This window comes from Cavia porcellus, unplaced genomic scaffold, assembly GCF_034190915.1.
Source record: "Cavia porcellus strain 051 isolate PalLab524CR breed Dunkin Hartley unplaced genomic scaffold, mCavPor4.1 scaffold_18, whole genome shotgun sequence".
Lineage (NCBI taxonomy): Eukaryota > Metazoa > Chordata > Mammalia > Rodentia > Caviidae > Cavia > Cavia porcellus.
In genome coordinates, this window is record NW_026947501.1 from 63,311,045 (window position 1) to 63,331,425 (window position 20,381).

At 40.0% G+C, this 20,381-nt stretch overlaps 1 protein-coding gene across 1 annotated transcript in view; it reads right to left on the minus strand.

Moving 5' to 3' along the window:
* Positions 1–20,051, minus strand: part of LOC106028053 (liprin-alpha-1-like) — a 72,304-nt gene extending 52,253 nt beyond the window's left edge. Inside the window, exons 1-5 of the mRNA XM_063230352.1 lie at positions 19,145–20,051; positions 7,020–7,121; positions 6,477–6,632; positions 5,997–6,071; positions 5,579–5,674 (exon numbers count right to left, since the gene is read on the minus strand). Coding sequence (XP_063086422.1) covers positions 5,579–5,674; positions 5,997–6,071; positions 6,477–6,632; positions 7,020–7,121; positions 19,145–19,405 — 690 coding nt within the window. The 5' untranslated portion in view covers positions 19,406–20,051. The remainder of the gene's footprint in view (positions 1–5,578; positions 5,675–5,996; positions 6,072–6,476; positions 6,633–7,019; positions 7,122–19,144) is intronic.
* Positions 20,052–20,381: the final 330 nt, after the last annotated feature.

The following is a 20,381-nucleotide window of genomic DNA, read 5'->3' on the forward strand; positions in this document are numbered from 1 at the left end:
AAAGAAAGAAAAAAAAACAGTGAAGGGGTACAAGTTATACAGATTTACAGAATAAAAAAATGCGCAGTAGGAAATCACTAGTTAATGGATTACATATTGCCATCTTAGAAATAATTGTTTAAGTCACAAAATTAAAGCTTGTAGAGTGGACATTCCAACAATGATACTGCAAACAGTTCTGTTCAATGATCCAATAAAACTTTGTGCTATCATTTTCTATCTTATACATTTAAATATACATGCAGTTATATAGTTTAGAGCACTTTCTTTTCCTCTCTTTTGTACAGTGACTATTACACATTTTGGGTTTCATTGCTCCCACGGTTCTTGTTGCTTTTTTTGGAAGAGAGTAAAACCAAATGTGACATAAGAGATTCTTGCACCAAGACTCCCCTACACTAGCCCCTGCTCTGCCCAGAGCCTTCCAGGCTCACTGAACCAGGTCTTCATTCTGCCTCTGTTCTCTTGTGGGAGGAAAGCACAAGGCTAGGGCCCACTGCCTTGTCTCAGACATGTCTACAAGTGCCAAGAAGTCACCTTAGTCTGCCCAGTAAAACTGAAATGAAGAAGTAACCATCCCATATCGCTCTTTGTCTGGCCCATATTTGCTGTCCTTAGACTCACTGCTAGGCTAATCTTCACAGCCAGCCCAGAGCAAGTCTTCTCAAAGTCACCAGGCTGCATGCTGAGGAGAGATGACTAGTGAACAAGAGGAGGCCACAGTGTCTGAGTCTAAGTCAACAGACTGCTTCCTTTGCTGAGAAATTCTTACTGCCAAAACCAAAATATCCAAACCACACTGAAGTCAACTGAACAGAGGTAAGCTCTGAGGCCGGCTGCTGGTGAAAGCGCGGCATCTCACTTTGGGCGGGCACAGATCAGGGCCATTCCAAGCAGCACTACTGTGTGGATCACTACCTCACTTACAAGAGAGCAAGCCATGGTTCCACTGGGCCAAGGAACAGCTCCCAGGCCAGGAACTAATCAGCAACAGAGTGAGGATCTGTACCCGTGTCCTTAGTAAATTTCCCTTCTGCTCAGCCACATAGAGAAGCTCACACACAGCTGCTGAGGACAATCACCACTTGGCACCTGCAGCAGCACTGCCCCACAAGTGTACCACCAGGAAGGCAGGAAGCATGAAGCGGGCATGGCACAGGGCCAGAGGCAGCAGGCATTAGGGGGAGCTTCTAGATGGACAGAAAGAAAACCCCACAATCCCCACTGCTCCCAGGGTACTGCTTTTACTTTCAAGTTTTACTCTGAGAGGGAGACTCCCAGCAGATCAGAGCATCTTGACAAATCTAGGCCCAAGGGAGAAATGGTCCTGGTTTTGAAATCAAAACACACTTAACTCCTACCTGCTCTGCACATCATGTGATCTAAATTTCAGTTTCCACATCTGTAGTTGGGGGCAAGCACAGCAACTGGTTTCTCACAGGGATGTGTTTGTGGACTAAATATAGCAAAAAAATGGCCAAGTACTGAGTTTGGCACCTGGCAGAGAGCAGTGCTTACTAAGTTCTAGGCTTCCATATCAGAAAAAACTAGTTTTCCTCAATCTAAAGCCTATGGCTCTGCTTCAATCATTCCGTCCTTTCAAATCCTAAATTCTATGTCTATTATACACATGCATGCAATGGTTAGAGGCAAAAGCACTGAGTGAAGCAAACACTGACATCTGTCCCCATGTTCCATGGATGGCTGATTGCCAAGAGAACAGTAACTTGTGATGTGGCAGGTCAGTTTAAACATTTCCAATGAAACATCACTTATTCATTGCAATATATTGACAACATTACACTTATGTGTGACATACTATACTCTTCCATGCATTAGGGAGATACAAAGCTATGCTCACTTACTGGAAAATTTACCTTTTTATGATGTTTCCTTAAGTTGCTAGGCTAACAAGACACATGCAAAGAAATAGACACCAGATTTATGACACGATTTAAAGCTAAAAATTCAAGGATCTACTCAGGCAAATATATTACAATATGAAGGACAAGACAGAAATAAGAGAGACAGGATTTAGAGAAAATATAACTGGAAATCAAATAATCTTTTATCACAAATTTAAATCTAAGTTATCCAAGATTTATTAGAAAACACTATAAATTACTACTCAAAGAGCACATTCTATTTGAACACATGCGATTTAAAGCAAGACACTGTATAGAACAAAGGGCCCTGATAACCACCTACTCTCTAATATTCCCATGATGACAAGGATGTTACAGCAACATCTATTATAAAACTGAAGAGCCAGGCATGGTGGTGCAGACTTGTAATCCCCGCATTTGTGAAGCTAAGCCTGGAGAACTGCCAACCTGCACTACATGAGTTCAAAGCCAGCCTGAACTGCATGGTGTCATCCTGTCTCAGAAAAACACAAAACACTGAACAAACTTATTTTTAGTTAATCATTTTTTGTGCAATGCAGTAAAATCTTCACCTAGAATATGATTTACAACTTCCTAAAATATATCATTTATCCCTCGTGCAGTGGCATACACATGAAATCACAGCACTCTGGTAGGCTGAGGCAGGAAGGCTGCCAATTTTGAGCTCATCTTGGTGATTTAGCACGATCCTGTCTCACAATAAAAAATAATACTGAAAAAAAAAAGGGTCATGTGTGTATCTCAGTGCACAGGCCTAGATTCCATCCGAGATACTGTGGAATACAAAGGAGTGGAATGGAATGGAAAAAAAAAAAAAAGAAAGAAAGAAAGCTAGGCATCCTAAAATACGTAACAATAAAAGCTAGCACAGTACTAGATAGGAGGCATTTTAATTAAAAAGTAGTCCATTAAAGACTATAGCATATGCCCTATAAGTTGATGAGATTTAGAATTCTGATTATAATCAATAAAATCTGATTCGTATTGTCTGTATAAAGTTCCCATAAATTTTACACTCAGCAGTGGCCCCTCCCCTTGCTCCTGCAGTATGCAGGGTTGAATCCAGCTGGGCCACTCAACAAACTACACTGCCAGCCACGTTTATATTTTTATTTTGACATAGCACATTGCTAAACTTCTCATGCTGGCCTCAGACTTAAAATCCTCCTTCTTAGCTTCCCCAGTAGCTGGCATTACAGGCATGTGCCACTGCAGTGAGCCCAGATTATTTTTTAACCTAGGAAATACTTCACTCATGAATCATGCAGATCCTGTACAATCTAAGGAAAAACATTCAACCAATTATATCTTGCTTGTAACCACATTGACAAATTATATATTAAATATAATTGATCACTACTGAGCAAAATACATTTTTAATGACAAAAACCCCAAGCCCCACTAATCAGTCATAATCCAGCTCAGACTCACACGTGCTTGCCTGGTTAGCTGTGCAGAGCCATCACAGAATGGGGAGGGGCTGAGAGGGGAGCTTCATGGACAAACTACAAATTGATAGGGACCTGAGGCCTGGATTGGAATTGAATCTGGAGATGGTTAAAATAAAACAAACACAAGGGTGGCATAAGAAATCAAAACCAACAATGGAAGCACACAGACCGTCAGCCAGCATGCTGAATTAGAGAACCAGGAAGAAAGAGTTTTCCTCCGTGGTTGTGTGTGGTACTGGGAATAGAAGGCAGGGGTACTCTAACACTGAGCTATGGTCCCATATTTTTTTCCTTTTAATTTCAAAACAAGGTCTTGCTAAATTGGGCAGCCTACCCTTGAACTTATGATTGTCTGCCTCAGTCTCCTGGGTAGCTAGAAAGATAGGGTTCACCCACTATGCTTGGGATACTCAGCTCTTTTTGAGTCAGTGTCTTCCTAAATTGCCCAGGCTGACCTTAAACTGGCAAACCTCCCACTTCAGTCCACAAGTAGCTGGGATTACAGATGTGTTGCTGCACTTCTTTTACAAATACTGGAAAGAAGGACACAACTGATAAATGAGATTGTCAAAAAGATGAAAATACAATGCCAGGCTTGGTGCCACATGTCTGTAATCCCAGCATGTGAGAGGCTGAGGCAGGAGAACTGCCATGAGTTCAAGGCCAGCTTGAATTACACCACAAGATCCTTTTTTCAAAAAACTAAACACTAATAAATAAAATAAGTTTGAAAAGAAGAAAAAGGGTCAGGGATATAGCTCCATGGCATAGCACTTGCCTGTCAAGCAGAACATCATGAGTTCAATTCATAGTACCAAAAGAAAAGAAAAAAGAAAAGAAAATGGTTTGGTGAGTGGTTTGGTGCTTGCCTAGTATGTGAGAAACCCTAGGTTCAAACCCAATATGTCCAAAAAAAAAAAAAAAAAAAAAAAAAAACAGGAAAAGAAAAGAAAAATATTGCTCAGTTAGTTAACAGTATAAATTATAAATACATCCAAATGTCACAAAACAGACTGCTGACACTGAACATTCCACTAAAATGACTTGCTTAATTTGATTAATATTCTGGCTAAGAATGCCACTAAAAAGTAAAATGTATAGCAAGAGAAATAAAACCAAAGATACAAGTACAGGTGCAAAGCAGAATGTTGTAAATACAATTTCACATGAAATGAGATCTCATAGGCAAGATAAGCACAAAGCCTAAACTACCCAAAAACTATTCACACATTAGAGCTGATGTAACATCCAAAATTCAATACCATACCTCTGTGCCTGAGGAAAAATATGAAAAAATTAGAAGACACCTGATAATGCTCCCTTTGCCACAGTCCCAGAGAATACTCACATCTCTTTAGCGAACTCAAAGCACAACTAGTACTGAAAATCCTTGTTTAAGGAGTGCATGTACTTGAGAAGCTGAACATAAAGAAGAACACATGATGACAGCCAAGAAGCTGCAAAGATGAAGAATCCACATGAGGGTGGAGGACAAACTCCCATAAACTAAGTGGGAAAAGCTGGGCAAGTTCTCCTCTACCTTTTTAAAAGACCACAGAAAAGGAGAAATTTCTCAACCAGGGGGAGGCGGTATGTCACGATCTGACAGCAATACTGTGTTGTATTATTCATATTTATACTCATTCAACAGTGCAAATGCTGAAAATAACCGACCAAGGAAAGGAAAAAAAAAAAAAAAGGGAATCATTATCCTTAACACTCCAAGCACTCAACATTATGACAACCCTGTAATTTTTATCACTTATTTCATGAACATCTCGTTCCAATTTCTTGTTCATCTCTTCAGACTTGATGAGATCCTTTCTTGCTGTGTCAAGATTTTCTTGCAGCTCTGACACATGGCTGGAAAGTGCAGCCAGGAGCTCCTTCATCTGACTCTGCTCTTTTGAATGTTTATGTATGACTTCTTGGAGCACAATTATTTTGGCAAGGTCTTCCTCATGGCTTAAGGAGCCAGCAGAAGATCTCTGATGGGTAAAATGGACACTCTTAAATAACCTTAGTGTACTACCAAATAAAATACTTTTGAACATAGGGACTATCAAAATGGATTTATGCCATCTGTTGGATGATAGGACTCTCAACAATCACTTTAGCTGGAAGCAGGCCATTCCAGCAACAGCATCCAAACAGCATCACACACGAACCACAAAATATAAGAAATCAGCAACAGAACAAAGAGAGATCTCAAGGACTTACCTTTCCACTAGTGCTTGGTGTTTCTTCTTCTTCATGGTCAAGCACTCCATCTCTTGGTGATTTTTTCTCATTATTCTGTTTTTTAAGAGTCATTAGCTACAATCGAAAACTGAGTATGAGACTACAATAACTTATGGAAGAGTAATGAGTAAAGACAGCAAAATTCCATTTGGAAAAACATAATTCTACAGTGCTGAACATAGTATAAAAAAGACAGTACATGCCAAAGCTGACCATCCATAGCAGAACCAGATTACTAGAAACAGAATGTACTGACTGCTTGACAACAAATTTAGAGATTCTTGCAATCTGAAATAAAAATCTAATCCAATAGTATTACAGGCTTCACACTGTTTTTTAAGAGATTAAAATAAAATAATTTTCCCTTTTCAGGGCTAGGATGATGTCCCACAATTACCTCCTTCTGCGTGGCGCCCAGTTCCTCTTCCAGCAAGCTGCACCTTTGCAGTGCTACACGTAATTGCTCTCGTACCTGAAAAGAGTTGAGTTTTTATATGCATACGCACACTTTCCATATAGTTATCCTGATATTGATGAAAGGCATATAATAAAGTACTTTCAATGTCTTTCATTGCTAGTACTGTCAAGAAAATGTCCTTGTTAATGGCTTTAAATATTAAGGCCAGGAAACTCTTGTTCCTAAATAAATGAACACTATCCAGTTCTTAATGGGCAGTCAATATTCAGAAATAATCAATTGAAGACTCACATTCCAGTTAGTGTTTGTTGATTATGCAGAACATTGCCTTTTAATACAGAAAGTCTGTTTACAAGAACTCAAAAACTTAGCAAACCTTAAAGGTAAACAAACACATGCAAAGTCTGCCATGAACCCAGCAAGTGTAAGAACCCAGAACCACTAGTGTAGCTCATGTACCTTTTCGTCCAGGGTCTTGTGGTGGTCAAATAAGGATGTCAGTGCTTTTAGCACTTCCATCTCTGTGGACACACCTGCAGGACACCGCTTCATCACAGTCGTTTCGAGAGAGCGTTCATGCCTGGAGACAAGGAACTCCAGATGTTCCAGGAGCAGCTGAAACCAGGCCAAAGGGGGCGTGTAAAGAGCACCTTCAATTTCACATTCAAATCCTTCATAATCTCATGGTCAAACAAGTTCAAATTCCTACAATTCAGTAGAGTTAGGTAAATTTCCCTCAATTGTATTCGAATGTCATGAATTTCCATCACTAATTTCTTTTATTAACAAGAAGGTCTCATTTTGTAGTCTAGGCTGGCTTGAGGACTTACTAGCTAGCCCAGGCTGACCTCTAACTCAAGACATTCCTGGCTCAGAATGTTGGGATTGAAGGCATATGCCACCATGCTTTGCCTTCTATCACAAATTTTAAGCAACATTTAATACTGAACACACTCTACAGAAGGAAAAAGCACAAAACACTTAAACCAGAGCTCCACTGACCCTCATGTTGTTCCTTTCTGCTTTCAGTTCAGCAATTTCTTTTTCCTTCTCAAGCAGCTGTTCCCTGCAAATGTTGAGCTCTTTTGCAAGCGTTGAAGACTCCTGCAAAGCAGCAAAGTAAAGGAATAAATCAACACATACATGAATAAATTTAAAAAAAAAAAAAAAACCTCTTAAGCAAGACTTCCATTGGCCTCATAGTCCACACACACAGGCAGCCCAATCTCAAGATACATGGCAAAGGATTCCCATTCTCCTCCAGAGAAATGGAGATCAACCATTTGCCGTAAGGTGACATAGGTATTCCCAATGGAATGAGAGTCTAACCCAGGCCATCTGACTTCCCTCCACCCTGGCACTGCTGAAAGCACAGCAGGGGATAATGAGTGTCCAGGTCCACCTCTTTAGACTTCAGGAAATAAAAGCATTTTCCTCAATTGGCATCCCAAAATGAAGCATCTGAAGACATTTGTAAGTCAGTCACAGATCTGAGACCTAGAGCCCTTAGAGAAATCAAGGAAAAAAGGCCTAGAAGGTCACTATCCAATTCTAGTCCCCTCTCTATTCTGATTTTCCCTTAGTCCCTATAGTCTCCCTGAATCATTGGAGAAAGTCAACTATGAAGAATGGGCTTACTGCTAGGACTAGGAAGCCTTTTGTATTCTCTGTAAAGGCATTCTCAAAACACTATGCATGCAGCAGTGTAGGAGATCTTGCAAAAGGCAGAGAGAAGCTGCAGGAGTCCTGCAGCACTGTTCTGTGCTAAACCTTGTGTTATGACACCGGTTCACAGATACCACAAATGAACTGAATTGAGCAATGTGAATTTGGAGCAAAGCAACTCTGAAATAAGTAAAATCATCTGCCAGTGTTTCTGGCTTTAGGTGCTTTTCCTTTAAAAGACAAGAATAAAGATCTACCGGATAAATAATCAGTCCTTCAAAAGAACATGTGCTTGAGCTAGATAATTCTAGAAAGCTAGTTTAAAACAGGCGATGCTCTTACAGGGCACTGGTAGCAATTGTTTGCAGCTCACAGTCAATCTCATCACAGAAAGCACAGGCCCATGAAGTCTGCTTTAACCAGACCACGACTCATGTGCCTATGTGAGCCACAGTGAGATTGGGCAAGTAAAGTGAGAGAGAAATAGAGATGACACTGTCACAGAAAGCACTGGAAAAGAGCAAAATTTCTTTTAAACTAGTTTTTCTTCTCCAAAAAATCACGACTGTGGGTGAGCCGAACTTAGCCTGGCAGGAACTTTGCAGCCTGCTCCCCAGGGAGACCTGAAATGATGAAAACCACTCTTCAAAGCTTCTGGAAATGGCTCAAAGGATAACAGCAAATGAGGAAATTATCTATTCAAGAAATATCAGGAATAAGGCCAGGAGTCCATGGTATTTGAATTAGGACTTCTATTTGCCTCCCCCACCCAGCTCAGCATAGCGGACTCCTCCAGCCAAAAACACAGGGCCCTTCACCAGGCCAAAACCATGGTGGCTCCCCAGATAACAACATAGAGATTCTTCTCCCCAGGCCAGCAGAGCCTTCTCTTTCCCAGCTAGCAACACATGATTCTCATATCCAGACCAACTGAAGGCCCCTTCTTCCCCCAGGCCAACAAGGTAAGGTCCTTTCCCCAGGCCAACAACACAGGCTCTGCTCCCTGGACCTGCCATGCAGGATTGTCTCCTCACACTCAAATGCCCCCTCACCAAGGCCACTAACATAGGGTCTGCTTGCTCCTGCCTGCCAACCAGGTAAAAATCATCCAAATGTGTCTTAAAACCTGACAGAGTTCCAGCCAGTGTTGAGACATCTTCATAGGCCCAAAGCCAACCTTCAGGAATGGGACTTGTGGATGCGAAGCAGTAGGGGAAAGGGTATTGGCCAGCCGGCCATCTAGACTTCTGTCATGTTCTCTACTAAGTGTGAGCTCTTCCCTGTGGTACAGATTTCTCCTGTAGATGCCAACACGGCCCTGATCGAGGTACTAACTGGCATCGGCCATGGTGATAAGCAAGAGCTCACTGTCAGGTCACCTAATAAGTACCATTCCTGACAGAGTGTGCCCTCTCTCTAATGGAATCTTTTATCAGAAAGACTCTGGGGCAGGTAGAAGAAAAGTAGACTCTAATTACTCTAAGTCAAAAATCAAATCAATTCTATTCACACACCTATCACATCAATAGGTGGACCTGCCTCTAGGCCTGCCTGAATTGAGGGCCTTGAATTTTTCTCATTTTGTCTCTCTTGCTGCAATCTGGCTCACCTTTGGTGACTTACTGCCAATGCTCCGTCTTTGACCGTGTCCACAACAGACTGTATCATTCTAGCTAAGGTCTGTTTCATTTACTAGATTCCAAGTTGTTTTTTTGTCATACCTGCTTCATTTTACCGCCAGTCCCTGTTACTATGGATGTTAATCTGTCTCTAAGTATCATGCTCACTTATTTTGGCAGTTTTGGCAGATTCTCCACCCATTTGTGATCGAGTGAAATAGGCACCTGTTTGTGAGTAGTCATCTCTGTAAGCATGTCTTAGTATTATCTATTTTTAAGCACTGTGGAATCTAGTTTCATGCTCATCTAGATGAGGAGGCTTTATGTTGTTAGCAGTCTCCCTCTCCCAGTCACTTCCAGCTACTATAAAAAAAAAAAAAAAACTACCATAGTCATAGGCTGGGTATTAATAAACAACAGATAATTATTTCTGACAGTTCTAGAGGCTGCAAGTCTAAAATCACATAGGATACAATGTTAACTTAGGATACAATCTTAAATTAGGATATATAACATGATATAATCTTAACAGATAAACAGACAAATTCTGTATCTTTCTCTCTCTTTTTTGAGATAAGGTTTCATTATACAGTTCTGGCTGGCCATGAACTCACATGATAGCCCAGGCTGGCTTCAAACTCCAGCAGTCCTCCCTTATCAGCCTCCTGAGTGCTGGGATTACAGGCATATACCACCTTGTCTGACTCTCATTTCTAATTGTAGTAACAAAACAAGACTGCTGTGGGCTGGGGTAATCAGAGCATGCTTACTTATTATGTTCAAGGCCCCGTGTTTAACGTCCAGCAATCTCATCTCTAAAGAAGGCCATCATGCTTGAAATTACTAACAAGAATCATAAAAGTTCAAAAATATTTTTGGGAGGGACCCAAAAATCAAACTTAAGACCATGTTGTTTACCAGGCATCATTTAAAATTTCAGGTTAAAACAATCATTTGTTAAAATAGAAAAGAAAAAAGAAGAGGTAAGGCACTATACTTATGCTCCACCCACAAAAAGTGATTCTTGCACCAAGACTCCCCTACATTGGCCCCGCTCTGCCCAGAGCATTCTAGGCTCATTGAACCAGGCCTTCATTCTGCCTCTGTTCTCTTGTGAGAGGAAACCCAAGGCTAGGACCCACTGCCTTGTCTCAGACCTTTCTACAAGTGCCAAGAAGTCACCTCGCTCTGCCAGGTAAAACTAAAGTGTAAAAGTAACCATCCCATACCAGTCTTTGTCTGGTCCATATTTGCTGTCCTTAGACTCATTGCTAGGCTAATTTTCATAGCCAGCCCAGAGCAAGTCTCCTCTAAGTCACCAGGCTGCATGCTGAGGAGAGATGACTAGTGAACAAGACGAGGCTAGAGTGTCTGAGTCTAAGTCAACAGACTGCTTCCTTTGCTGAGAAATTCTTACTGCCAAAACCAAAATATCCAAACCACACTGAAGTCCACTGAACAGAGGTAAGCTCTGAGGCCGGCTGCTGGTGAAAGCGCGGCATCTCACTTTGGGCGGGCACAGATCAGGGCCATTCCAAACAGCACTACTGTGTGGATCACTACCTCACTTACAAGAGAGCAAGCCATGGTTCCACTGGGCCAAGGAACAGCTCCCAGGCCAGGAACTAATCAGCAACAGAGTGAGGATCTGTACCTGTGTCCTTACTAAATTACACTTCTGCTCAGCCACATAGAGAAGCTCACACACAGCTGCTGAGGACAATCACCACTTGGCACCTGCAGCAGCACTGCCCCACAAGTGTACCACCAGGAAGGCAGGAAGCATGAAGCGGGCATAGCACAGGGCCAGAGGCAGCAGGCATTAGGGGGAGCTTCTAGACTAACAGAAAGAAAACTCCGCAATCCCCACTGCTTCCAGGGCACCGCTTTTACTTCCAAGGTTTCCTCTGAGAGGGAGACTGTCAGCAGATCAGAACATCTTGAAAAATCCAGGCCCAAGGGAGAAATGGTCCTGGTTTTGGAATCAAAACAGACTTAACTTATACCTGCTCTGCACATCATGTGATCTAAATTTCAGTTTCCACATCTGTAATTGGGGGCAAGCACAGCAACTGGTTTCTCATGGGGATGTGCTTGTGGACTAAATATAGCAAAAAAATGGCCAAGTACTGAGTTTGGCACCTGGCAGAGAGCAGTGCTTACTAAGTTCTAGCCTTCCATATCAGAGAAAACTGTTTTTCCTCCATCTAAAGCCTATGGCTCTGCTTCAATCATTCCCTCCTTTCAAATCCTAAATTTTCCATCTATTATACACACGCATGCAATGGTTAGGGGCAAAAGCTCTGAGTATAGCAAGCACTGACATCTGTCCCCATGTTCCATGGATGGCTGACTGCCAAGAGAACAGTAACTTGTGATGTGGCAGGTCAGTTTAAACATTTCCAATGAAACATCAGTTATTCATTACAATATATTGACAACATTACACTTATGTGTGACATACTATACTCTTCCATGCATTAGGAAGATACAAAGGTATGCTCAGTTACTGGAAAATTTGCCTTTCTATGATAGTTCCTTAAGTTGCTAGGCTGACAAGACGCATGCATAGAAATAGACACCAGATTTATGACACGATTTAAAGCTAAAAATTCAAGGATCTACTCAGGCAAATATATTACAATACAAAGGACAAGACAGAAATAAGGGAGACAGGATTTAGAGGAAATATAACTGGAAATCAAATAATCTTTTATCACAAATTTAAATCTAAGTTATCCAAGATTTACTAGAAAACACTATAAATTACTACTCAAAGAGCACATTCTGTTTGAACACATGCGATTTAAAGCATGACACTATAGAACAAAGGGCCCTGATAACCACCTACTCTCTAATATTCCCATGATGACAAGGATGTTACAGCAATATCTATTATAAAACTGAACAGCCAGGCATGGTGGTGCAGCGTGTAATCCCAGCATTTGGGAATCTGAGCCTGGAGAACTGCCAACATGTACTACACGAGTTCAAAGCCAGCCTGAACTGCATGGTGAGATCCTGTAATAAGCAGATGAACAAAGCTCTATAAAAATAAAAACAGAAATAATTTCTTAGATAACTACAGAGATGGTGAGTGACTCTAGAACTATATGGATAAAAAGATAAATAAAGAGCTTAGGGAAATAATGGAGACCATGAATGCCTAGCACAGGAAAGAAATATTGTGCTCTGAGTGAATGATTTGGGGATGATAATGAATAATGTATGTGCCATTGTTGCCCTGATTGCTGTTTTGAAATTTTTGTTTTAGTTTTTTTTTTTCTCAAAATAAAATGGGTTTGGGGGGAGAGGAACCAAGAAGAAATAGATTCAAACAGATATCCAGGAGATTATAGAAGATGAATTACAGTTAGCAATCATGGAAAGAAAGATTTCTTAAAAGAAGCAAAGGACCAAAAAAAAAAAAAAAAAAAAAACTCAATCCAGTGGCCACTAAATGATGCAAAGAGGAATAATGTAAGATTGACTGGAGTCAATGAAAAAGCAGGAGATACCACAAATTGCTTAAACTTGTTCACAAAAGTAATGGGAGAAAAATTCCCAAGCAGGGTAAAAAATTCAACACAGAGATAAGTGAAGAAATTAGCCATTATAAAAACTCCAATTCACCACTACAAAAACAATCTATACCAAGGCATATAATACTCAAAATTCCACAAATTCACCACAAGAACAGATTATTAAAAGTTGTTAGAGAAAAGAAACAAATCACTTATAAAGAAAAGCCCATCAGAATCAGCAGACTTCTCAACATAAATGCTCAAGTTAAGGAGAGCTTGGAGTGAAGCCTTTCAAGCCCTAGAAAACAACCTCCAAACTAGATTGATTTACACTGGAAAACTAACTTTCAAAATTAATGAATAAAACTTTCCATGATAAAGAACACCTGAGGAAACCCACGAACACCAAACCAGCACACCAAAATGTTCTGATGGACATTCCTGAAAGAGATATTAAGGACTACAACTCCATGAAGAACAACAGAATCAATCAACCAGGCAAGGCAAGCAATTCACAGAGGAGGGAAAAAGAGAACCAATGATAAGAGAATAACCATGAAAAGATAAGTCAATACATATCAGTTATAATCAATGTTAATGGCCTCAGTTCCCCAATGAAAGAAACAGACTGGCAGAATGGATCAAAAAGCAGGATCGAACAATATGCTGCATACAAGAAACACATTTTATTCAAAAAGAAATTCACAGACTGAAAGGTCAAAGGATGGAAAACAATACTCATGTAACAGGAACCTGGAAAAAAGCAGGGGTAGTTATTCTATCTGCAGACAAAGGGATTTCAAGCCAAGACTGATTAAGAGACAAAGGTCACTGTATCCTTGTAAAGGGAACAATCCAAGAGGAAATGATAACAGTCATAAATATATATGCACCAAATGCCAACCATGGAAAACCCAACTATACAAACAAATATTAATAGACATGATAAGCAAAATATGCGCTAATACATTTATAACAGGGAATTCACTATCCCACTGTCACAAATGGGTGGATCAACTAAACAAGAAAATCAACAATGTAATGTCAGAACTGAACCAAATTGTTAAACAAACGGATTTAGCAGATTTCTACAGTGTATTCCACACCAGAACATCAGAGGACACATTCTTTTTGCTGCATATGCAACCTTCTCCACAATAGGACACATGGTAGCTCACAGAACATGCTTAAAGAAATGGAAAGAAGTTGAAATTATTCCAGACATATTATCAGCCCACAGTGCAGTGAAACTGGAAATCAATGGCCAACTACAAGATTCATAAACATATAGATATTCAATAATACTTTCCTGGATAACCAATGGGTTATAGATGAAATTAAATAGTATCTATAATTAAATGATAATGCCAATACATTGTAACAGAACATAAGGAACACAATGAAAGCAGTCCTAGGAGGGAAATTTACAGCACTGAATACCCATAGCTGAAAAACAGAGCAAGCTCAAATAACCTACTGTTGAACCTCAAGCTTTTAGATCAAGGGCAGGTCATGCCTAAAGCTTGTAAAAAGGAGGATGTTATAGAGAACAGAGCAAAAGTTAAAGCAATGGAGACTAACAAAATAATACAAAGAATCAATGAAACAAAGAGTTCTGTGTTACATTAAATGAACTTGACAAACTCTCAGCCAACCTTATTAAAAACAAAAAAGACCCAAACACATACAATTGGGAATCAAAAGGTGGAAATCACAAGAAGCCCTACAGATATTCAGAAGATCCTCAAAACCAAACCTACTTTCAGAATGTGTATTGTAAGATAGAAAACAAAGAAGAAATAGACAGATTCCTAGTTACATATGAATTACCACAGCTGAATCAAGAAGGTATAAAAATTCTAAATAAATCAGTATCTGTCAGTGAAAGTGAAGATGTAATTAAAAACCCATCAATAAAGAAAACCCTAGGCCCTGACAGATTCACTGCTGAACACCACAAGAAATTTAGAGAAAACCTAATACTACTACTTCAGTCTCTTTTAAGAAATTGAAAGAGAAGCCATACTCCCAAATTCATTCCTGGAAGCATGTATTATCCTGATACCAAAACCAGAAAGGAATCCAATCAATCCTTGACTGCAAATTATACTACAAAGTTATTGTGATAAAAACTGGCAAAACAAAACAAAACAAAACAACCAGACTCAAGGATCAATGGAACAGATTTTAAGATGTAGAAACAACTCCAGCATACTCAATCATCTTATCTTTGACAAAGGAGCCAAACATACTCACTGGAAGAAAGATAGCTTCTTTAAGAAATGGTGCTGGAAAAAACTGGCTTTCCACATGCCAAAGATTACAACTAGACCCATATCCCTTCCCAGGCATTAAGCTAAAATCCAAATAGCTCAAAGACTTCAATATGAAAATAGAAACAACTCCAATCTGCTGGAAGACAGGCAGAACTGAAGACTTTAGTATAGGCAAAGATCTCATGGAAAAAAACCCCAATTGCAAAGCTTCTATCAGAAATAATCAACAACTTGGACTGCATCTTATTCAAAATCTTTTGAAAAGCAAGAGAAACTACCAAGAGAGTGAAGAGACAACCCACGCGATGGTAAAACATTTTTGCCAGCTGTTCCTCAGACAAAGGATTAATGCCTAAAATATATAAGGAGCTCAAAAATACAGAACCACCCCCAAATTCAAAAAATGGGCATCAAAAATGAACAGACCCTTCTCAGATGAAGAAGTAGAAATGCTAAAGAAATACATGAAATACATGATAAAGGGCTGGGCATTTAGCTCAGTGGCAAAAGCACCTGCCTTGCAAGCAGGTAGTCGTGAGTTCGATCTCTGGTACCTCTCTCACTAAGTCACCTCTCCCATTAAATAGGCACCAGAAAAGCTAACATAAAAGAATAAACAATGGGGGCTGGGGATTTAGCTCAGCAGCATAAGTGCCTGCCTTGAAGCAGGTGGTCATGAGTTCGAGCCCTGGTACCAGTTTAAAAAAAAAAAAGAAGAATGAACAGTGTCAGGGGTAAAGATGATATGCGCACTGACTTCTCACATGCTGTTGGTGTCAGTACAATGCCACTTTTAGCAATATCTCTTAAGGCTGAACAAATGCATGGGATATCTATCACTCCACAGTTCTCTGCTTTTTTTTTTTTTTTTTTAAAGGATCTGAGGGCCAGGGATATAGCTTAGTGGCACAACTCCTGTTTGGCAACACAACGTCCTGAGTTCAAGTCCCATTACCTCCCCCCCAAAAAAGACAGGTTCTCAGTATAAAGCCCAAGAGGGGCGCAAACTCGCAGTCTTCTTGCCTCAACATTCTGCCCTGCTGAGTTTATAGGCATATGCCGCCATGCTCAGCCATAGCTTCACTCTCATACACAAAAGAAATAATACACAAGAATACTCAGGATAGAATTGATAAAAACTGGAATCAACCTGAATGTTCATGAATAGAAAAGAACAAATTTTGATATATTGGTATGCTGGATTACCAGACAACAGATGAGAATAGGCAAAAAATATAGGACACAGGTAAATCTCATGAACAATGAAACAACCAAGAAACACAATATAGGTACTATTTTACTTCATTTAGTCAAGAAGAAGCAAAAATAATCAATGGTGAGAGATCAAGACCATTGTTAGAATTGGAGGAAAGGTACAAGGATTCCTCATTTAACCACCAAGTCCTATTCCTGTCAGTACAGTGTTAAAAGAATTAGTTGCTAAATGAGGAGCTGTATATAGTACATACATTACAACACTCAGCACAAAGAAATGGTCAAAGGAAACTCCAACTTGATGACTTTGCCTTTATTTGCACAACTTCTATGCAGTATATAATGTACAACAGAACATGAAACTACAGTACCATAGAGTACCATCAGAAAAAGTATAGTACTGTATAAACATTACAAACTAAAAAAAAAAACAAACAAAAAAAACCATTGAGAGTCTCTGAACCAGATGTGCAGAACTTTACAAAAAAGAGGAGGCATAAGTCTGAGCAGCAGGGAAGTCCAAACAGTTGTTAAGCAGGTAATTAAATGAGAAACACCTGTACTGGAAACTAGGCAGGGGCTTCCAGTGTTTCATTTTGATGTAGGAACTGTTTCTCAAGTGTGTTGGCTCTATGGAAAATTCGCTGAGAAGATTTCTGATATTTGCTATAGTTGGGGGCCTTCATTCTGAGGAGCATTCTCTGCTCTCTTTTTATTTTTTATTTAAGACAACTGCTAAGTTTCTCAGGCTGGGCTCAAATTTCTGATCCTCCTGCCTTGGCCTCCCTAAGGGTTGAAGATTCCAGGAATGCACTACCATGCCCAGCCTTTTACTTCAATTTTTAGAAGTAGGGCACATTCTGACCTGCCTACCTAATGTGCCAAAAGTACACCGGGCACTTACTTGACAGGCCTCTCTAGTCAAACAACTACCAAAGATGAGCCTGATTCCAGGAAAGGAAAAGGACCAAAACAAGTTTGTTTCATGGTTTCTGTGTTTCTGAAATGCTGCATCAGGTGCTCAGATGGTGACGGGACCTGGTGGCATCATCACATTATGCACTAAACTAAGCATTTCCAGGCTGCTACACTGAGAACCCCCCAGAAACAAATCACCAGGCAACCACCTCATCAGCAGGTGTGACAACACCCACTGCCTGAAACCAACTCTACAAAACTCCTGTCACTTCCCTCTCAGGTCCTGCCTGCCTGTTTTTTCCAAAAACTGAATAGATTAACTATGTATTAGATAAACTGTAGATCTATCTCAAATTATAGTCAATATATTACAAAAACAAAACTAAACCATCACAAATTTACAAATACCTGTATATACTATAAAATCCTTCACATAAACTGCTCCCCATTACCTCCCTACACAAATACAAGTTGGCCAGTTCTTATAATCTTCTATAGTAAAATCTGACCTAAATAAACTCTGACATTTATAAGATTCCAATGAGAAAAATCTTAATGTGACTAGGAGGGATGGAGCTCAGTGACAGAGCACTTAGGCAAACACAAATGAAGCCCTCCTTCAACCCTATGCTCCACAAAAGCAAACAATTTACTGATTCTCTAACCAACAAAAGAAACATATAGCACTAACATCAAATTATTGTTTCTAAAAAGGAAATTCAAATGCTTGGCTTATTAATCTTTCAGGAGAATTGACTATAGCCAACAAATACATTAGGGCTAGTGTTCATTTGCCGATTTATCACTGCAGACTCATCATGACAGCATAGATGTATGCTTATTCAGGTCTACCTGAATGGACCAGAAAGGCAACTATTATGAACAAGTAAAATGGTACTCGATGGCTTATAAACACCTAAATAATAAGCTACTTATCTCCCACTATGCTGTGTACCATTTACCTTACATTTTCCTAGTTTTACTATGTTCTCCCTTCGCATGCCATTCAGTCTCCATTTAATTCCACAAGAGGCAGTTTTGAGATACTGGGCTGAATGTAATATAATTAAAGAAAGAACTACAGTTGTTTCCAACTTTGAGGTGGTTTTTACTTTTATATATTTGTTTTTGGTACTGGGGATCAAACTCATGACTTTATGCTTGCCAGGCAGAAGCTTATGCTGCTGAACTAAATCCCCAGCCCAGTTGTTTTAAACTTAGAAGTCTAGTCTAAAAGGAGAAAGTTCCTAAAGAATAAATTTCCAGTTTTCTATCCCTTATTACAAATGTGATTTACAAACACCGGTATTCTGTAAAGATAGTCTGTAAAAATTTTTCTCTGTGAAATCAATCCTTGTCTACCAAATTTCAAGGGCTAGAGATAATATCTCAGCAGCAACAAGCATCTGCTTGGCAAGAGCAAGGTCCTCAGTTCGATTCCTGATACCAAAAACAAAAAAAAATTATTATCTACCAAATTTCATTAGAAAACTGCAAATCCTTGAGATACAATCCTAAACACACATACAATTCCTGAGATACAAGCCATGGGAAGCCTACATTAAGCAAGAGATCTCACAAAACAGAATCAAAGAAACCAAGGACCATGCCGCTTGGTTGTTGTTTCAAGTCTTTTTAAAAAACCTTCAAAGTGCATTCCCAAATCTTTAGCAGTTCCTCAGCGAAGAGTGAAAGTAGTAAGATATTTTCACATGACTTTACAGAACACTAGTTTGTTTGCCCTAAGTAGCTGAATCCCCAGGAACTCTGCATGCGCTTACAAACACTAGGAACTATCATTTGACAAGTGGTTGGTTACACAAAATATACAGGTACAAAAACAAAAGATGGTACCACAGAAAGACACGTAACAGAAAAAACCTGTAGTTTCAGGTGAAAACCACACATACCTGTGGAAGCGCAGTATTGAGTTGTCTCTGCAACGAATCTCTCTCATGACCAACCTCGAGTAATTTCCCCTGGGTCAACGCCAATGTTTCTTGAGTCTCTATCAGTGTGCTCTGAGCAATGTATGTTTCTTCTAGCATGGACATCATGTGCTGTTCAAAATGGGAATCTGCATCTGGTTGTGAAGGGCAGCCAGATCCATGGTTTTCACTTCCTCCTGAAGGGCCTTCTTCACTGATGGTGGGCATCACCTCACACATCATTTTGGAACAAAAACACAGGACTAGTCATTATACGGAAAATACAGGTTCCCACAAATCTACAACTTTATGAGTATCTGTAGCTAATAAAGGAAAGCTGACAATCTCTTTATTCACAGATCTGTTATTCTTTGGATGCAAATACTCTGTGAAGATACACCCAGGCACCCATTAAATGCAGAAAGCCACCACATGAAGACACTAAAGAAGACAACAACGCTGGGAAGATGTAAGGCCCAAAGAGAGCTACTTATTTCTCCTATAAAGAATAGAGCAAACCATGTGAGGTTTTGTTTGCAAAAGCAAACTTTTTAGTTTTGAAAACAAGTGCGCTTCTGTTACCTAATTTTTTCTATTTCCTGGTAGGGGCCCATTCCACTCAATCCTTTTTCAGGAAAAGCACAGAAGCAGTATACAGCCAGGAAAACTGACAAGTACAAAATCCAACAGGCATCTTACATCTTACATCTTATTGACTGTGTGCAGTCAGCTCCTGGGAAGGCCTGCCTGAATTCTTGGGCTTAATTTAGTGAACACAGAAAGGAATTGGATTTGCTATGGCTCAAGAGAGATGTTTTTCAAGGACTGCAGTGGCTGTTCAGTCAACCTAACTTAAGTTTACAGCTCAAAAAAAAAAAAAAAAAAAAAGAAGAAGGCTTCACAATGGAAATACAGCAGGTCAGTACAGTGGAGAATGGTTAGGAAGGAAAGGTGAGAGGTACGATCATGAGAGGCTATTGTGTCACATAGACAGACGGGCCTAATGAGGGCGACAGGGATCGCTGAAGACTTCCAGGTAGTACCCCAGGCAGGTGCGACCCTCCAGCAAGAGATCCCCGCGACCGCACACCTGACCACGATGATTTCTAGCACCTCACCGGGTGCTGTACAAGTTCTGGCCCCACTTACCCTAGAGCTTTCCAGGACGCGGCCATACAGGCGAGTCCACAGTGCCATCACTGGGGTCTCCTGGGCAATG